Source organism: Hippocampus guttulatus, chromosome 18 (genome assembly GCF_054856545.1).
Source record: "Hippocampus guttulatus isolate MCC_2025c chromosome 18, RoL_Hgut_1.0, whole genome shotgun sequence".
NCBI lineage: Eukaryota > Metazoa > Chordata > Actinopteri > Syngnathiformes > Syngnathidae > Hippocampus > Hippocampus guttulatus.
In genome coordinates this window covers 5,802,799-5,821,857 of record NC_141278.1, presented here as the reverse complement: position 1 = coordinate 5,821,857, position 19,059 = coordinate 5,802,799, and the positions used below count along the sequence as shown (strand labels likewise).

Below are 19,059 nucleotides of genomic sequence, written 5' to 3'. Positions count from 1 at the left end.
CGCGTTAAACATACTTCAAGTATTCGAAGAGTCATTATAATAGTGCATGTCATAGGCACACACGTGCCTTTTATTATATTGATGTATTGTTCATAAAGTGACACTATCTGTGATTGTAGTTATTCTCATGGTTAAGCCCTGAGGGTTTGACACAATGGGTGAATGGGAAACTAATTGCAGCCTTTTATTGCTGTACTTTTTATTTGAGACACCATTTAACATGCTTACACAATTGAATTACATCCAATTCAAGAGCTGAATCAAAAAATGCTTTAAGAAATATAATGCTCGGTTTGGATTGACATTGTGAGAAAGAAACTGTTTATTATTGTACCTTTCTGTGTAAAACTGAACTGTTTCCTTGCATCTTTGCGGACACATTTTTTTTACCTTGTGTTGCTTTCACAAGTCTTGGGACTTAGTGGGCTAACCTGGGAGCTGGGAGATTGTATTTCATACCATGTCATGAAGAAATTCGAAATACGTGTTGGTACAACAACAGTAACTGTAATCTTTGTATGCTTGAATTTTGAGGAGCGGATAATCCCTTGAATCTTTGAAAACTCAACTTTCGATAAAACTATAAGTATAAATAGCTATAAATACAATTAATGAATAAGAAAGTATGGTAAATACATACAAATTACTGTGATAGCAACTGAACAATTCCCGGCTGTTCATGCTCGTTTTGGCCTCTTAGGGGCAGTGCGGTGCCGTGCATGGATGGACTACACACGTAGAATGAGAACAAAAGAAAGTTGCAATTAAACTCAGGTTGTCACCCGTTCCGTAAAATACGAATCATGTTGCGCGTTTTGTTCCGTATTTTTCTAATTGTCCCATGCGTCTGTCACACACAAACGTGAACACTGAATTTCATAATAATGAACAAGATAAAGAACAGGTTTTGCTTCGTTTGCAACACTTTTTAATAGCCTATAGACTATACTCAGGTTCAGGCTACTTTAGTCTATCAGGGGAAAAAAACAATGTTCATTGCTAATGAAGCACTTTCATCTCAATACGTCTCAATGCTTTCTTGATTTCTTCCATACTGACGACCAAGTGAATCCTGGGCCCAGAGGCTAATATGACATGTTAAATAATGTCAGTTAAATAAAAGCATTTCTTTCCATATAAAAATACATACGATTTTTTGCATTTCAGGGTTTTGGGGAGACAAACCTTCAAATTTCTTTCGCCCGCGTGGTTTTGGCGAAACACCATGAGGAGTGTCCCTTATTTCCAGATCTGAAAGGTGGCAACCCAAGATTAAACTCAGTTACTATAACTCATTTTGTCACAAATTAGGAAGAATTTGTGAACAGAGTAGTGTTATCTTACCTGTGTGGCAGTGTTTCCACAGCGTTTGGGGGTGAATATTCGTTTTTGAAGGACTGTCACTCCCGAAGGCGATGCTAATTTCCTGTTAGCATTTGAATGGAATCCTGCATTGACTTTAGCATTTGAGCTTGCGATGTTTCAAATACGAAGAATATTTTGAATTTGAATGTACAATGGTCTAATTCCTCTTGTGTGTTAAATTGTAATCTAAACTCCAACTACTCTATCAATAAACTGCCTTAAGGACGCTTATAGACAGCGGAGTCACACGCTTAAACGCTTGCCAATCAAGCAACATGGTGTATTCAGGGTACTTTCATAAAATCGGGAACTTGTAAACGCACTCCGCCGTTCTGTCCAATAATCGTTTGTCTACGATGAGAACGCTTTAACGATTGACAGAAGCCGAAGTCGAGATCACAATTAAATGATTGATCGTCCGCCCCAAGTTCACACTGTAAACTACAACGATAATCACATTATTAAATTATTTTTATCTTGGCTGTGCCAACCTAAACTGAGCATTATCTTTGTGTTGGCAGATTTATCGGATGTCATTCAATTGTTCACGTGACCAAGTAATGCATTCAACAACTGTAGTTTCCCTTCATTTTCAAACAGTCAGGTTTTACCCTTTGAATACTGTGCCTTTTAGATAAAAGTGTGGTCGACACAGTCTTTTGAGTATGGAGGATAACAATGACACTCTTAACAGTCCGTTGAACGGCCAATTGCTCCTCGTAGAGATTGGAGAACTGCTCCCTCGTGACATGCAGTCCATCTGTGTGTCTGTCATCCATGTGCATGTCAAATGCTTGTGTCATGAGTAGAAATTCTCAGCCAGCTTCCTCATTCTTTTATTGGAAACTCTGGTGTCAGCATGTGACACGGCGCCGTCCACTCCATCTTCAATTGTGTAACTTTGATCGCTAATGTGGCGAACGCTGTCCTCCACCACCACACTACTGGCTGAGAACATGACCGCCTTCTCTGAAGCGCTTGTGGAATCTCCCCTCAGCTCCTTTTTCGTGAGGTTCGGATGAAAGCACTTGTAATAGATTATTTTGAGTATCAGGCCAAATATGTAAAATGCAACCACACTGAAGGCAATGATGCAGGCATACAGGAGGGGGACTTTAAAAGAAGGGGGTTGTGTGTGCATCCTCCAGCACCACAAGCCACATATAAGGGAAATATCAAGAAGAATGAAGCCGTGATACAACGTCGTCTTGTATCTAGTCTTCTCTTCCACCACGTTGAACCAGTCAAAATACCAAATGAGAGCCACAGTGGCCTGGTAGAGCCACTCCCCACCTGGGCTGTCCATGAATGCCGTCTTGCAGCGCCAGGCGCAGAAGAAGAGAAGCATCCAGGAGCAAATGAAGTGGGTGAAGACAAAGCAGGGCAGGATGGAGGCGAAGAGGGCGATGGCCGCCAGCCGGGAGAAGATGAGAAGGAGGTTCCAGACAAAGTAGATGAGCGACGAGCCGATGCGTTGTCCTTCTTTGTCGGGCAGGAAGGAGCGAAGGGAGCGGTGGTACGTCGTCACGCTGAAGGCAATGGCTGAAGCCGAGCCCAAGGCTTTCAAGACTGAGGACGACATTAGGCTACATTGTTACGTGCCATGATTCACGAATTTCTGTCACAAAGTGTGACAAAAATTACATATTTTTGATTGTGTATGTTTTTTCCTCATTAAAATACACGACAATTTTTTTTCTAACGGAAACTGGAATGGTTTATTGCTGTTTCCATTCTTTTCATTGGTGGAAGCTGATTTGAGATACAATTGCTTTTTTGTGCTCAGACCAAAGCCATGTCTAATGTAAAAATATTGCTTTGGGTGCCAAACTATTTACATCTTGGTGCCAAGGAACTATGTTGACGTGAGATTAGGAGCTTGGTTTAGTCTGGCTATAGCCTTGTCTAATGGCATACCATGGCATTCATTATGTCATACCTGTCAGAGGATCCAGTTGGCCCCGCTGCAGCATGATGGTGAGCATGAGGACCAGTTGCGGCGCACTCTCTGAAAAAGCCTCAATGAGCCGCAGCATGCTGAGATCATGAGTCAGGAACACCGCAGCGTCAACTGGGTCTTGGGTTTTTGTAATGCATCCGCACGATGTGATCTCCACAACACCGGCATGCCTGGGAAAGAACAGCGTCGAGACTCAAAATCCACATCAAATTTTTGTAAAGTTGTGGAAGTGTTTCCTAAGTTAACAACTCTACTTGAACCCTTTGAGGGACAGTGGTTACTACAGTGGACAGCTTATCATATTATCAGGTTACAGAGTGCATGAAGGCAGTGGCGGTTCTGGGGGGGGGGGGGGCAACGGGGGCCAGTGCCCCTGTAGCACCGATTCTGGCCCCCCCTGTGGCCCCCCCTCCGAGCGCAGATTACGCAGTCGTGCCGAGTCGCCGACGCGAAAGGTGGAACCAAAGTGCGTGATTTAACATTCTAGTCGGACCCTTTAGTGCGCTGCGCCATTTAAAAATGAGCGGGAAAATGAGAAGCAGTCCGCGGAGAAGGAAATTACCACGACACGAGTGCTATTTGCGTGAGTGTGTGTGTGTGCGCGTGTGTGAGTGTGCGTGCGCGTGTTTGTGTGTGCTTGTGTGTGTGTGTGCGCGCGTGTGCTTGTGTGTGTGTGCGCGCGTGTTTGAGTGTGCTTGTGTGTGTGTGCGCGCGCGCGTGTGTGTGTGTAACTTTTTTAGTCTCCTTTTTATTTTAATTTTTATTTAACAGGATCAATATATAAGACATTGCCTTTTAAAATTTGGATAATTATATGCATGTAAAACATCTAGCTTCAGTGTATTTGCAATTTTTGTCCCCGGCAGGCTGGTACCATATCATCCCCTGGCTTGAATATTCTCAACAGACGTATTGTTACGCTTGCAGACATTTTAGCCCTCCTAATACTGTTTTTTTCTCATCACTGTAATGTTATGACTACAATTTCAAAGTCTGAAGAAATAAAAAGTCAAATAAGATTTCGAATCTGTCTTTTTAGCCCTGGGTTGAATGTGCCCCCCCCCCCCCATCAAAACCCCTGGCCCCAGCCCGGCCCCCTCAGTGAAATTGATCCAGAACCGCCCCTGCATGAAGGGGTGAAGTAATTTTTGTTTTTAAACTGTCTTTTAAACCGATGAGGCAGAAGTGCAAAACGATTTGTTCACTCTGCTGCTAGACACTCAAGAGGCAACCACATCACTGTAACATGCTGGAACCTGTAAATTAATGTCATGTTGTACTTTGTTGTAAGTAGTCGGATTTTCATGGACTGGAAAGGGCAAGTTGGGGAAGACACGTGTAAAAGCCAAACAAACTGTCCAAATAAAACACACCGCTTCATGTGTTGAAAGCAGACTATCTGCCTACGAACCTGAAGTAGACTCCCAGCTGCAAAAAATGCACGGCCTTCAGCTGCCTCGGACTGAGACACCTCTCAACCTTTGTCAGCCGCACAAAGTCATCATAAGTATACCACAGCCAGCTGTAGGCTTGAGCAAGCATCGACGAGCCCAAGAGGACGAATATCAGGATGCCGAGATAGACATAATCCTCTTCCTGGTAGAGCGACACCGCAGTCCATATGTCCAGCCCAATGTCCGACAAGAGAAATGCCAGGCCCACATAAGTGAGGAAACAATCCAACTTGGAGAACTTGAACGCACTCATGGTTCGCGCGGAGTGCTACATGCTGGTGCAGCTCTTCCCATGACACTTTCACAATGACTAAACTTGAACAGAAAACGAGAGCTTTGAGTTTGGCACTCCTCCTCCATAAAAAAGAAAAAAGAAAAAAAACCTGCCCTCAAGGCCTACTCTTAAAGGCATACGGTTAAAAAAAACAACTCATGGGATAACTGTCATTCATTTTACTTCATTCAGAAAAATTCCAGTCTTTCAACCCCTAATCATACTAGAATAGTTTATATAATTTAAGAAATAATTCAAAATTTTTTGGGGTCATTCTTTGCAGAGGATAAAGAATTCACCTGTTGTCGGTCTACCATTTGACTTCTAATATCCATTGCTGAAAGGGTTCCAACACCACATTGATGCTATTAGTTAGCCCATCTATGGTGTTTTGAATTGTTTGCTATTGTGAAGCTAAACGGGCAACGCTTGTGTGTAAAACAAACAAACAAAAAAATAAAACGAAATCAGAGGCCTGCTGAAATCTTGCCACGTTTATTTTTAAAATGGTCTGGGGGAAAAAAAATATGACGTGAAATAAATAGCTTAATAGTATTTAAACATCAGAAGTAAGAGTTTATCTTGAGGATCCATGAAAATGAGGGCAGTGGGTGCCAAGTGTGCTGAAAATCATCCAAATTATTTATTTACATTTTCTTCATCTATCTGTCACTGATGTTTATGATGGGTAAAATAATTAAACGATTAAATAGCAGAATGGACAATAAAGCAGTGCATCCGCCTATCGCCATTCATATATAGAATGAGTCATGGCTTCCTGGAAGTAATCCAACTTGTGTTGCAAAAAACACGCCACGATTTCACATTGAGTCGATTTGTAAGTAAAGTCAGACAAGATGTTCATTATTTTTGCATTTTGTGACTTTTTTTTTTTGCGTTAGGGGGACTGCCGTGCAATTTTTTCAAACTCTACTCTAACGGGTCCTGTGACTCACTAAGGGTTGGGAACCACTCCAACATGGAATCGAATGTCTTTCAAATGCCGTGTAAATTAAACAATGGCTTACCAAGAGTACTTCCAGGAGATGTTGCCGAGAAGTAAACTGCCCCCGCCTCTCACTTCCTGCACACAGCGGTTGCAGATGATAAAATACAGAGGGAAACACTTGTGGCTGGAATGCATTCTTGACATAAATTCACCAAGTAAAATAATCATAATTTTTTTAACAACAACAGTATTTATAGAGCACTTTCAAACAGCCATCGCCGCATACAAAGTGCTGTACATGGAGCAATTTAACATGCACAATAAACAGTAAGACAAATCTGTAATAAAGGCGGTAGAAAGCACCAAACAGTAAAACCAAGAACAAATCTAAGTCATGCTGAGTCGAATGCCAAAGAATACAAGTGAGTTTTGAGGAGGGTTTTGAAGATGGGCAGCGAGGAGGCTTGCCGAATGTTCAGTGGGAGGTCATTCCAGAGAGAGGGACCAGCAACAGAAAAGGCTCGATCCCCTCTGAGCCTCAATAATAATTATAAATACCTTAAATAATAACAAAAATTAAATTTAAAAAAAGCTTGCAAGTTGACTACAAAAGATTTTTTTTTTGTCAAATTCCTTGACACTTTATTTTACGACATGTTGCCACAGCTTAATTATTGTCCAAGTTCTTGCAAGTACACCTGTAAATACGTACACGTTATTAGCAGCAATTCTCCACCCTTGTGAGAGTGCATTATCAATCCCAAACAATGTGGGGGAAAAAGTCATTTAGACAAATTAGCTTTTAAAATGTCCCTCCTGTCATTCCCTTTATTTAACCCTTTCGGGGACAGTGGTTACTACAGTGGACAGCTTATCTGGTTATCATTATTGGTGCATGAAAGGGTTAACACACGAAAGAATGATGTGGCTTGGGAAACAGTTTTACTGCAACATGTATGGGGATTGTTGCGCCACGGGAATTGATTTTTATTTCAAAATGTGCCATGTTGATAATTTCATATCGCAAAGATTTGGGTATCATAGGATTGTGCGGGTGTAACTAATGTTGGCCCATTGTCTTGACTGTCTCAAGAGGACACACAAAAACAGGCTAAAACGATAACAAGCGTTACCGGTAGACAAGTCAACTCTCTTTTTTTTTTTTCTTGCTCCAGCGTTTTCATTGACTGGAGTAAAAGAGTGCCGCATTGTGCGCCATCCTTTTGTTGAGCAGCTGAGAGGATAGGGCACCATCCTGGATGGGAAATTCTCTGAAGGACACTTCTGCATCAGGCAAGTCGTCGGGCAGTCCTGGTTCCCTGAGCGGGGGCCTCCATAGTTTGGGGTGGAAGCAACAGTAGTAGATGCATTTAAAGAGCAGTCCCAGCAGGTAGGTAAGAGGTAGAGTGATGAGCAGCGCCATTGCGTAAGATTGGGAGGTCACAGGGTCTCGGTAGCACCACCAAGTGGCCAGCAGGATTCCTCCGTCGGTAGTGATGAAGGTATGGTAAATGATACTTCTGCTTCGAGTCCGACCCTCGGCGACGTTAAACCAGCTGAAGTACCAAATGAGCCCCACGGTGGCCCGGTAGAGCCATTCCCCCCCGACGCTGTCCATAAAGTCGGTCCTCTGGCGCCAAGCCCATACGACAAAGCTAGACCAAACGATCAGGAAGTGGGCGGCAATGTAGGTGGGCAGGACAGACGCGAAGAGGGCGAGGGCAGCGACCCGAGGGGAGATGAGTAACAGGTTCCACAGGAAGTAAACGAACGAGGAGCCCCAACCCTGTTTGGCCTTGTCTGGTAGGAAGGAGCGCAGGCAGCGGTGATAGTCCACCACCATCCAGGCTATGGAAGTGGTTGATGCCACAATGCTGACGACTGCAAACACAGAGGTAGGTGACACCATCAGTATGGCAACCGTGGGGAAGGAAACGCATTGATTGCATGATTGTGAAAAATGATCTAATTGCAATAGTTTTTTCCCCTCAATATAGCAAATGTTCAAGACCTCTTTTTTTTAAGATGGATACCAGTACGATTATTCACTCTTGAGTACTCACTAATACCAAGTACCAACACCACAAGTATTCATGATACATAAAATTTAAATCAACACAAATGATTCCAAACAAAGACCTCTTTTTTCTTTCCGACACACATGATGATTTCACAATCTGTTAAACGGCCACAGTGTATCGGCAACTACTGGCACGGAAACCTTAATTGACGTCAGACTTTTTTAGCTTCAAGTATCGGTGGCGGGTATCGGCATCCGAGATGGTTACCCGATACCTTGAAATAAGGCCCGTATCGACCCGATGCCAATAAGTAAATGATATGACTGAAGCGTTACAACAAAAGCAGTGCCTCACACCAATCTTGCGGAATCAAAACTATGTTGAAGTGCATTGAAGAGTTTCATATGGACAAAAATAAGTGTATTTCCATTCTTTTGGAAGAGTTATGCAGATGAGTTTAGACTTGAGAACCCTGACCTAAATTTCATCATCAGCTTGTGCTTATTTTGTGTACATCAGTCTGAATGTGAGAGAGGAGAACTCACACTGGACGGTCCTGGCTTTGTTGTTGCGCAGCACCACATAGATCATGAGCGTCAGCTGCGGGGCGCTCTCGCAGAACGTCTCGATGAGTCGCAGCATGCTGAGGTCGTGGGTCAGGTAGACGGCATACTCAGAGCCTTCCTCTTTCCGCCACCATACCCGGAAGCCTTGTCTGATGGCCGAGATGTGCCTAGAGTACGTGAGGGGAATTGCGTGACAACAAGACTTGTTGAATGACGCACAGTGAATTGTGCAGCGAATCTCAACACCTCAGCCAAGGAGAACAGCGATGGAATGTGACAGGATGCTGCACCGACAAATTATTTGTCGCCGCCACACCTGAACTTGACGTTTATGGTCATGGCACTTGTCAAATGTAATTATATGCTGGCATGCTGGGACCATAATGATGGTCTCCTCTAGACAGTTTTTGTGTACATGTCAGAAACCACGCAAAAAAATGTCCGATTGAAAAAGTTATTGTGGAGTGTCTAAGCATCTTGGTATCACAACAATGTGATGCTGCACGTAACCTGTCGCAGACCAAAAGCGTGACTGCTTAAAATGAATGACAGTCCTGTATTTCAACAATGTTAAGCCAAGCAATTAGATAAAACAGAGATAGCGATATATGTGTTGTGTCTTGTGCCAGCCTAAAATGCTCCTAGCATTCAAAAATGCAAAATGCTAATCATAATGCATCAGATTTATAAAGCGTTTTTCTGGACACTCACAGACGCTTTGTGATAAAATATTTTACTTTTTACTCTTGTACTTAAATAGCAGTACTTTGCTTTTTCAGCGACTATATTTTTTGCATTTGTATGGGCGTAGAGTTGGGAGTCGAGTGAATTTAGTACTTTGTATACAATAAAAACTTTTATACTTTGGTACAAGGTGTTTCTACATTTTCGACCTCAATTGTACAAACAAGCAATGCGATTTTAACACTATTTCCACACACGTGTTTACCTGCATAAGAAACCCAGCTGCAGCACATGCAACAGGCAGGTGAGTTTAACTCTGTCCACAAAGAGCACCGCTTCGGCTCCGATCTCATTTCGGAAGCCGGGCAGTTGGCGGTCATACTTCAACCAGAACCAGCTGAACATTTGGACCACGGAAGACGAAAGGATCATGAGGGCGACCAGTGCCCCGAACCACAAAAAGTCACCGTGGCAGTAAAACTCGACGGCGACCCATAAATCGGAGCCCCAGTCCACCAAAAAGGTACATACGCCGATGACAGAGAAGACGAAATCAATCCAGGAATATTTTGAAAAAGCCCCGCGTTCCATCACAATTTAGCCCGAGTTAGCCTGCTGGCTCCGCTCTGAGCTAACATTCGGCTGGCGTCGTGTACCGTTATTTGTCTCAAAATGAGACCTCACTTTGCTTTCAACCCATGGAGCACATTTCATTGAGTCTTACAAGTGGACACCTTGAACGAGCTCATTCCACCGCCGTGCCCAAAGAAGCATTGTTTATGAAAAGTATATTACGATAAAGTTCGAAACTAGCCAAGGGATTATTGGCAAAAACACTCCCCCGTCGTTGGTGGTAGCTCCGCCCATAGCGTGGATTACGTTCGCAACATCCTGAAACTAAAGAGTGTAGTATAACTTTTAGCAATTGTAAATGAATCATTCTTAACTTTTGATGACTTTTCAATGTGATTACCTTTAAAGGGCGAATGTTTGTGATTTCAAACTTAGATTGCCAGTACCGCCCAAAATACGTAGCCAATTAATATGTAGCAGAAGTTTTATTCCTAAAAACAACAGCAACATATATTTTTAATTGTATTCGAAGCCACTGTAATGTAACGCGCATGACACTGTACATTGTGTTTGCATATAGAAAATTTAATAAAAGTTAGAACCAAGTCAATGTTTGCAAACACAGTTGAAATGTATCACAGTGGACCGCCGCATGCTTGCAGGTCGGCACCCGAAAACAGTTCCCTGCCTTTCCAATGGCGAGCGGTGATACAATCCAACGTTTTTTTCACTACTTTTAAAAAGCGCCGAAGAAGAGATTAGACCACACCTCCGTCGTCGCGGCCCATTGAGCAGATACAGACAGAGCCGCGTTTATTTTCTCGCATTCTTCTTTTCCTTTCAACAAAAATGTCGAGGGTGTATATCGGAAGGCTGAGCTATCGGGCCAGAGAAAAGGACGTCGAAAGGTTCTTTAAGAGCTACGGGAAAATACTGGAAGTCGATCTAAAAAATGGGTAACGTTTCATACCTCCTCGCCATGATACCGCCAGAAAGCTAATGTCGGTTAGCTTGAGCTAACCTGCTGGTATGGGCCTGTTCGTCGGTGCAGGGCCTACTGATCGAATTCTCTTTGTTCGAAGACGTTCAAGCAACCATCGATTCAGTGTCACGTGTACCTTATTGTGCGTGTTAATATATCTATATTATATATTTTTTACACAGGACCTCATCTGCGATCTTAATTAATGTACTACGGGAGCTTGTTAACGCTAAACGTGGCAATGTCACGATGTGAGCGTACACGAGTGTGCATTTGCAACCGTCTTAATTTCCCAACTGCTCCCTTTTTTAGTCGGTTAATTGCAGCCCTGCAGTCTTTCGGGATCATAATTAAAATGAATTATTGCAGTGTTGTGTCGGATTGTCGTAATGAATGCGAGCGTTCTTTGAAGGTATGGGTTCGTTGAATTTGATGACCCGCGCGACGCTGACGATGCGGTGTACGACTTGAACGGGAAGGAGCTGTGCGGGGAGCGTGTGATTGTGGAGCACACCAAAGGGCCCCGTCGCGATGGAGGCTACAGTGGAGGAGGGGGAGGAAGGAGTAAGTTCATCCACGAAACGTTCTCTTTTTATCAGAATAAATATGTAGTGAAAAGTAACCAACACGTGATTTAATTTGCTGTGTTTTAACTATTGATTTTGGTGGCTTGTGTGCATTCCCTTTAAAAACGGAGGCATTCATCCAGCATTTACACGACTATATGAACCCATGTTGCACAGACAAATTTGTACGGTTGTTTAAGTAAAGATAATTTAAGTTCATATTCCAGTCATGTGACTTTTTTTTCTCGTGGAAATGTTGTGCTTTGGCTTCATAAATGTTGGTAAATGCTTTACAGCATTTGGATAGCCGAGTTAACATTTCGGTTTCAGCAGATCTTTATAAATGCAAACGGACGTTCTCCACAACTTGTTCTGCCTAGTTTTTGCGGTTGGTTTTCAAAGGCCCTCTTTCAAACAGGCGTGTCCCAGTTTTTGCAGTCGGAAATTTCTGAGTGGGTGTTGGCTGTTGTCTTGCAAACCTGACCAATTGCATGAAATTCAAAACCCTTTGGACAAATGAATTGCAGACGAAAGCGATTTTGTGTTACATTTGGGTGCACCCAAGCCACCAATAAGGAGTGAAATGAAACCATGTAGCATTTTTTTAAAAAAGTAGTTGCAAAAGGAAAACTATTTTCATGAATTTAACTCATTTTGATAAATATGTTGTGAATGCTGTTTTGATTCTATTTTTCACATTTTGTTAAAGTTGATTGTCAATTTTAAAGGTAAAGATTTAACAAAGAACCTCAATGTTTCAATTGAAAGAGTCCTTTGCCGACTGCCTGCCCTATTGCTGGCCATGGTGTTCCCCCCTTTCCAAGAGTGTGGTTTGACCATTCTGGGCCCCTGGGCAGACCAAAAAAGGGAGCCATTGTGAATGAAGACCGCTATTGCCATTAGGCCCAGCCCAGGCCGGGTGGTGAGGATACCATGGGGGTTAGGAACAGATGTGGGTTCAGCCTCAAAAAAGAACATTTACTCTTAACAGTCAGTTGTTTTTAGGCTAGTTTAGAATCTTTTGTTCGCCGGAACGGTTTCCTTCTTGAGTTTTATGTAATTTTAAATGATTTAGAATACATCCTCTTCTTTCATATGTTTATTTAATGAATTGCTTTTTTTTAATAGTACAGACAGAAGTAGCTTAACTTGTCAATTTTGATAAATGCACATAGATTTTTAATTTTTTTGTTTGACCCATTTATGAACTTGAAATTTAAATGTCGTTTTGATAACTTTCTAAGTGTCTTTAATTATTTGTAGAGTAGAGTGGAGTTCAGAATAATAAGCACATCTCCGTTGCCGAGTGGTCCTCATTTTGTTGCTCTATCCTTGTTACCTTGAAAGGTGGTTACGGAGGACGTTGGGGCAGAGACCGCTATGGTCCACCTATTAGGACAGACTATCGGCTCATTGTTGAGAATCTGTCCAGCCGATGCAGCTGGCAGGACTTAAAGGTACGATTTTGCCATTGGTGAGAAATACTATAAACATATATTGGCGTCGCCATCACAAATATGTCTTTTCGTTTTGAAGGATTACATGAGACAAGCGGGCGAGGTGACTTACGCCGACACGCACAAGGGGCGAAAGAATGAAGGGGTGATCGAGTTCAGGCTGTACGCCGACATGAAGCGGGCTTTGGAGAAGCTGGATGGCACCGAGGTCAACGGCAGAAAGATTCGTCTCATCGAAGACCGCCCCGGAGCCAAACGCCGCCGCTCCTATTCCCGCAGCAGAAGCCGTTCCAGGTACCAAGAAGTGGTTCCTTTGTGCAATGAACTCCGGGCTAGATTAAACGACGTGTGGGACTTCGCTAGTGTTGGTGTGTGTGCTGTACTCATACCTATTCCCAATTCAGGTCCCGCTCCAGGAGTCGCAGGTCCCGCAAGAGCCGGAGCCGCAGTGAAAGCAGCAGCCGGAGCCGCTCCCGCTCCAGGTGAGACATCAACCGGGACTGCACTGGAGCGTCACACAACTGTTGTTGCTCAGCATATTGGGGGGAGATTGCCCTAAAGTGGTACAGAAGAGGAGTTATTTGGTGCCCTTTGCAAGTGTACTACATTTGACACATTTTTCCATTTCTAAATGTGCCTCAGCTGATCCATGCATGTTTTGTATCACGTGGTCTCGTCCTGATGTAGTATATAATCACGTACCCTTTGGCCTGCAGGCCCGCTTCCCGCTCCCGCAGTCACTCCAACAGCAAGAAGAGTAAAGAAAAGAGCAAGAAGGAAGACGAGCGCAGCAACGGAGACCAGAAGGACAAAGACCTGAGCAGGAGCCGCAGCCCCAAAAGCAAGAGGAGCAAGAAAGAGGGGAAGAAGGGCAAGAAGGACGAGTCCAGGTCCCGGTCCAGGTCTCGCTCCCGTTCAGTCTCCAGGAAGTCTGCATCAAAGGGTCGTGACCCTCCTAAGAGCGAGGATGAAACCGGCGAACGGGAGCGGGGTTCTCGCTCCTGCTCCCCCGCCGACTCAAAATCCAGAGCCAGGTCCAAGTCAAAGTCTAAATCTAAATCCCGCTCCCCTAGCCCCGCCAAAGAGCGCTCCCGCTCCGCTTCCCGTTCGGTCTCTCGCTCCAAATCCCGTTCGCAGTCCCGCTCTCGTTCCCGCTCGTAGTTTAGTTTTTGGGACTGCCACCTCCTTGTGTGTCACCTCACCCCTTTTACAATTTGGAACCCCCCACACCGGTACTTCCCTTTTTTTTTTTTTATATAAGTAGCTGTACAGCCGAGATGCTTGCGCTTCATGTTTTACGCCCATCTCTGTTTCATTTAACACTTTTTGTACTTTCCTGAAGACCCCAAAATGGAGCCTTTTTGTTAAAATTGCAGTCTGTGTTACTCCAAGTTTTACACATTGAATTGGTGGTCTTGCATTTTTGCCCTTAAATATAGATGCGAAATACATACTGCTGTGCTTGACTGGAATGTGTTTCACCTTTTGTGGAAGCCCATACCATTTTTTTTAAAGCCTCTTCATTGTGTTTTGATTTACGGTCTCTTTAGATCTTTAGCCATTTTTAAAAAAAAGTTTCCTTTTCTGTTTGTAATGGGAAATGACTACTCCGATCAAATCTCATCGGTAGCCATACTTAATGAGGTCAGGTGACTATCAACAACAAGTCGGTCATCACTCCAGAAGTTACATTTTCAGTTCATAAGTTTTTGAATGTAACAAGTTCATCCACTCGCATATGTTTTTAGACGCGGCACCCAGAGGAATATTACACTTCTAACAGTACCGGGCTGCCTTCTAACTTTACAGTATCTCATGACAGAAAATATAAAAGCGACATCGTGCATCATCAGGTCATACTAAAATTGCAAAGTAATTCATGGAGAGTCACATGATCCTAGAAAAGATGAGTGTTGCCGTTTACTTTCCCAAGAGCGTCTGCTAATTGGCATGTTAGTGAACAGTTTTAATCTTCGCTTTCGTGTCACTTTACTTCAAGGGGGGAGTGTAAGCATGATGTAATTTAAAAGCAAGTCCGTCCAACCCAACGTCAGTCGTCGTCGTCCTCTGAAGATGAGCGTGTCACTCCGCCGCTATCGTCCCGGTACTTCTGAGCCAATAAGCGCAACTGCTCCAGGGCTTCGCTGTAGTCTGCCATTTCGGGTCCCTGCGAAAGAAAGCTGGGGGCCACCCGGCGAATGTCAAAAGCGCTGACGCTGCGATGCAACTCCGACAGCCACTGGCCCAGCGCAGGCCCCGACTGGAGGGATGTGATGACTGGTACAGACGAGACGCCCGGTGGGGCGGCCAGAGCTATCCAGGAGCACATAATTTAGCTTTGAAAACGACTATGAACATTTCAGAGCAGAGGATAAACTGGAGTTGAAGAAACTCACGATTGGTTGGAAGCAGATGGCTGTCCTGTAGACCTCGATCGTTGAGAGACTGACTGAATATCTGGGGGAAAGGTGGGATCACCTTACTGGGCCTGGATACCAGCTGCAGAGCCCTAAAAGGAGGAAAGTTAGGTTTTCTCATAATGATGCTGCGACACCAAAAATATTCCATTCTGTGGATTTTTGTCTTTTTTTTACGGATGCATGAATACATTTTGGGCCTTACAGAGGAGCCGTAGGATAGAAAGATGTGATATAAGATGCCAGGACGTCTTCCCCGCTGTGGAGGTTGTGAAGGCGAGACGGTGGTTCCTTCCCCGGAGCGACAGAACTGATCAGAAAGAAGAATTAATCTTTCAAGATTGTGACCACAAACTGCAAGATCAGCCTGTACCAAAAGCGACAACATCTACCTGGTGAGTCTTTGGCCTTCCAAGCCTTTGAGTGTCACCCATTGGCCGTAGCATCGGCCGTCGGCTGCTTCAGCGCATGCGGACAGTGGTTGCCATGGCAACGAGTCGCAAGCGCACAAGGCATCAGGGAGCGAACTGCCGTGCGTTATTGGAAACGGGATGGCACCGTAAGCTGCCACCACCTAATAAATTTGCTCAAGTTACATTAAGTTTTAAATTTTTTTTTTTTTTAAGTCTTGGAAAAGCTATAACTCATCTATGTAGCCACCTGTTGCTATTCAAACAAATGTGTGTGCTGGCAGATTTACCAACGTGTGACTTGGCTCACTAAAAGTTGGGAAACACGCCCCAAAATAAGTCAAAGTACGATCGGCTTGAACTAATACAATCAACTCACCTTTCTCCCCGATGTTGTCAGCGAGTCTGCCAGTTGCCACATGGGGATGCAGTTGCTCCTCAGCCTGTACGGCACCGTGAGCGCATCCAGAGCGAGAGAAAGGATCGAGCTGGAGTGGTACCAAAGTGACGGCTGCAACACGTAAAATGTCAATGTCGTGACGAGGATGTTCAAGAAATGCAATTCACTTTTCAATGGCAAGGTTGCTAGGTTGAACTGAGGAGGTCTTAAAAAGCAAGAGCCAAAATATTAAAAAGTAATAAAACATACGTCATAGTTCAGGTAAGGGAAGCTGATGGGAGACGACGGTCGTAGGCCCAGTCCTCCTCGCAGCGTCAGCGGACAGAAGAAAGAGCTGTGACTGGCCATGTGGACCATCCCTAACGCACAATTCAACAGATGGTAGAGGTCCTTCGTTGGAGTCTATTTGAGCAGAAAGGACCCGTCAGCGTCTGCATTTAAACACTTGGCATGGAGAACGTTGAGTCAAACGCACTGAATTTGGGTGGCTGACGGGAGCCGTCCCGAAGGTTAGGATTCCTCGACCGCCGTACGCGTCCTGTAGCATTTCTGTGACCTTTGAGCCAAGACCCGCAAAGCCATCCGTCAGGTCACACAGCACCTGGAAACCCTGAAATGGAGATGCCGTCATAGGAATGATCGCATCGCTTGGAGTTGTCGCCATTACGTTCAGCGTGCTTGTCTATAATTTTCTTTCTCCTAAGACAACTCTTGTCCTTCACTTTCTGTCGTCCATGTTTAGTGTGGTACACACCTTGACACAAGACAGTGACTACCCGTCACCTTTTAAATGGGCAGGTTTACTAATTAAATCTTTGTAGACACCTTTGATGCTTATTAAAAGACACATTTTGGTCAAACATGCCCATGTGGTCCAAGGTTATTATACTTAATGGGAAAACCCCCCGAAATTACTATCACTAAATTTGAAAAAACAAAACAATTTGTTAAAATAAAAAACTAAAACAGCAAAACTAATCAAAATGGAAAACTAAAATTAAGCATTTCAAAAAAAAAAAAAAAAAAAACCTAACTGAATTTCAAAAGCAAATTGTCCAAACAAAATACAAACTATCATGAAAAATCTAATTATAACCATGCTTTTTTTGGGGGGGGGGGGGGGGGGTCAGGATGTGCAAACAGTGTGTGCGCGCGTCGCTTTAAGAACAACTTACCTGGAAGTAGTCACACTCCTCAACAAAAAAATGAAGTTTGTCATCCAGATCCTCCAGCACTGCCCCCTGCAACAGTGCTTCCCCCTGGCCAAAAGCCTCCAGACGATCAGCCTCACTGGCCATTAAAAAATGGGAAGAAATGCTTCTACTTTTGTACACATTAACCAAAGTGCACATAATGTCTTCCTGTTATCCAATCTGCCGCCCAGTTGGATTTCTAAAGTCCTTACAAGTACCATTTTTTTTCAGCTCTACTGACAAAACACAAAATAAAAAAACGGAATCTCTTACTCACCCATCATGGTTGTACTGGTGGATAACAGAGATGGTGCGAGGGTGAAAATGGATGCGCAGAAAGTCAGACCAGACCTTGACACTGCCCTCCAGCTTGTAATTCTTCTGGACTCGAGCAAGCCGACTGTTGACAGTATCCACGTTTGGAGAACCTGTGAGGCGAGTGAACGGCTCAGGGAAGGAAGTGCGCAATGAGTAAACTTTGATTAGGTTTTACTTACGTTCACATTGAGATTGAGCGCCGGATGAAAAATGTGCCTGTGTCAGTATGTCTCCACACTGGGTACGAAAGAGCATGGATCAGAGTGAATATTGAGGAAAGAACTGTCTACTTTGACTGACATTATAACCAAAGCAATGTTGTCATGTCTAAATATTAACTTGTCGGTTTCACTTCAAATACTCACATCCAACATGTCCAGGTCTTCAAGAAAGGAGTTTTTCGCAGGTGAGCTCTCTTTATGTACCATCAGGCTTCCATCCCTGTTATTTGGAGAATACTTAGCATGAAAATTTACTGGCTTGGTGCATGAAAAGGTCATGAAAAAAAAAATGCTACCATACGGTCAATCTTCATTTACCAGGAAAAAGCAGACGTTTCTTTGCCAGTGTCATAGAGACTTCCCTCCTGCCGTAGAGTCTGCAGACTTCCTGTATGACAAATCTATTTGGTTCATCTCTCATAGATTCACTGCAGAAAATATAAACAATATGTTTCCACTGCATTAAGTCACCTTTGAGATCCATAGCAACGAGGCGGGGAGTGTAGGTGATGCTCCCACCAAGAGTTTGGCCTTCACGAAACAAGACATCACTCTGGATCTCTCCAGGTGGCATTTCTGGGTCATATGACAGCGATGCATCCTACAAAGACATAAGGGTTTATTATTAAAATTCCAAATCAAAACTAATTTTGAATAGTCGTGACTCTTGATTAGACACGGGATTACGTAACTATCCCCAATAATTTAAAATGTGAATTCAAAAGTGTGTTTTGGTAACAAACCTGACACTTCTAAGCAAATATTGACTCGTCCAAGTCTTTACAATAGACTAACCAAACGCATGTCCACTTGTTTATATTCTGTGAATCAAAATACTTTCCTCTCCAAATGTCTGCTTTTCCTTAGAAATTGGGCTTCAATTATTTGATAAAATGAAATCGTTACACTTACCCTCACAAACTTTACGCGTTGGTTAGGATTGTTTGTTTCGGTTACGAACACAAGCTAAGCTAACATTAGAGCTGCCTAAGGTAGCCGGCTATGTGTTCCTCACCTGTAAATTCCACCAATGAGTACCGACAAAGTTGGAGTAATGTCCCAGCTGAAGAGTAATGACCTCCCTACAAATGTTACTCATTATGACGGAGGGCGAAAATTAAGTGAACATAAAAAACGTTTTCATTTTAGAATTCAGCGACATGGTTGGAAATGACATCATAAAACGGCGACATCCTCAGATAGATATAACGATTTCTGATTGGCCGAACAATAATTATGAGTAATATCA

At 43.6% G+C, this 19,059-nt stretch overlaps 4 protein-coding genes across 21 annotated transcripts in view; 1 reads left to right on the top strand and 3 right to left on the bottom strand.

Moving 5' to 3' along the window:
* The window catches only part of LOC147190830 (XK-related protein 8-like), a 39,721-nt gene extending 34,643 nt beyond the window's left edge, over positions 1–5,078 (bottom strand). For 15 of the 18 annotated variants that reach the window (XM_086137026.1, XM_086137016.1, XM_086137022.1 and 12 more), the window contains exons 1-3: positions 4,737–5,078; positions 3,305–3,495; positions 1,186–2,934 (exon numbers count right to left, since the gene is read on the bottom strand). In XM_086137026.1, the coding sequence (XP_085993152.1) occupies positions 2,165–2,934; positions 3,305–3,495; positions 4,737–5,032 (1,257 nt within the window). In that variant the 5' untranslated portion in view covers positions 5,033–5,078 and the 3' untranslated portion in view covers positions 1,186–2,164. Of the gene's footprint in view, positions 1–199; positions 2,935–3,304; positions 3,496–4,736 lie in introns of those variants that run through there. The other 3 variants (XM_086137015.1, XM_086137017.1, XM_086137032.1) reach the window with 2 other exon arrangements.
* A 583-nt stretch (positions 5,079–5,661) lies between these two features.
* On the bottom strand, positions 5,662–10,125 carry xkr8.3 (XK related 8, tandem duplicate 3). The gene is made up of 3 exons (XM_086137624.1): positions 9,539–10,125; positions 8,569–8,756; positions 5,662–7,883 (listed from the first exon to the last, which is right to left on the bottom strand). Exons 1-3 carry the CDS (start codon positions 9,862–9,864, stop codon positions 7,183–7,185), a joined length of 1,215 nt encoding a protein of 404 aa, XP_085993750.1. The 5' UTR covers positions 9,865–10,125; the 3' UTR covers positions 5,662–7,182.
* Positions 10,126–10,602: 477 nt separating this feature from the next.
* srsf4 (serine and arginine rich splicing factor 4) lies at positions 10,603–14,323 on the top strand. Its single transcript, XM_086136540.1, has 6 exons — positions 10,603–10,802; positions 11,241–11,392; positions 12,742–12,851; positions 12,931–13,145; positions 13,256–13,333; positions 13,568–14,323. The coding sequence occupies exons 1-6, from the start codon at positions 10,696–10,698 to the stop codon at positions 14,010–14,012; spliced, it is 1,107 nt and encodes a 368-aa protein (XP_085992666.1). The 5' UTR covers positions 10,603–10,695; the 3' UTR covers positions 14,013–14,323.
* A 199-nt stretch (positions 14,324–14,522) lies between these two features.
* msto1 (misato mitochondrial distribution and morphology regulator 1) lies at positions 14,523–18,987 on the bottom strand. The gene is made up of 14 exons (XM_086136539.1): positions 18,826–18,987; positions 18,282–18,411; positions 18,129–18,198; positions 17,955–18,030; positions 17,769–17,826; positions 17,549–17,699; positions 17,254–17,368; positions 16,554–16,688; positions 16,328–16,480; positions 16,058–16,189; positions 15,661–15,842; positions 15,474–15,578; positions 15,248–15,360; positions 14,523–15,164 (listed from the first exon to the last, which is right to left on the bottom strand). The coding sequence occupies exons 1-14, from the start codon at positions 18,907–18,909 to the stop codon at positions 14,902–14,904; spliced, it is 1,767 nt and encodes a 588-aa protein (XP_085992665.1). The 5' UTR covers positions 18,910–18,987; the 3' UTR covers positions 14,523–14,901.
* Positions 18,988–19,059: the final 72 nt, after the last annotated feature.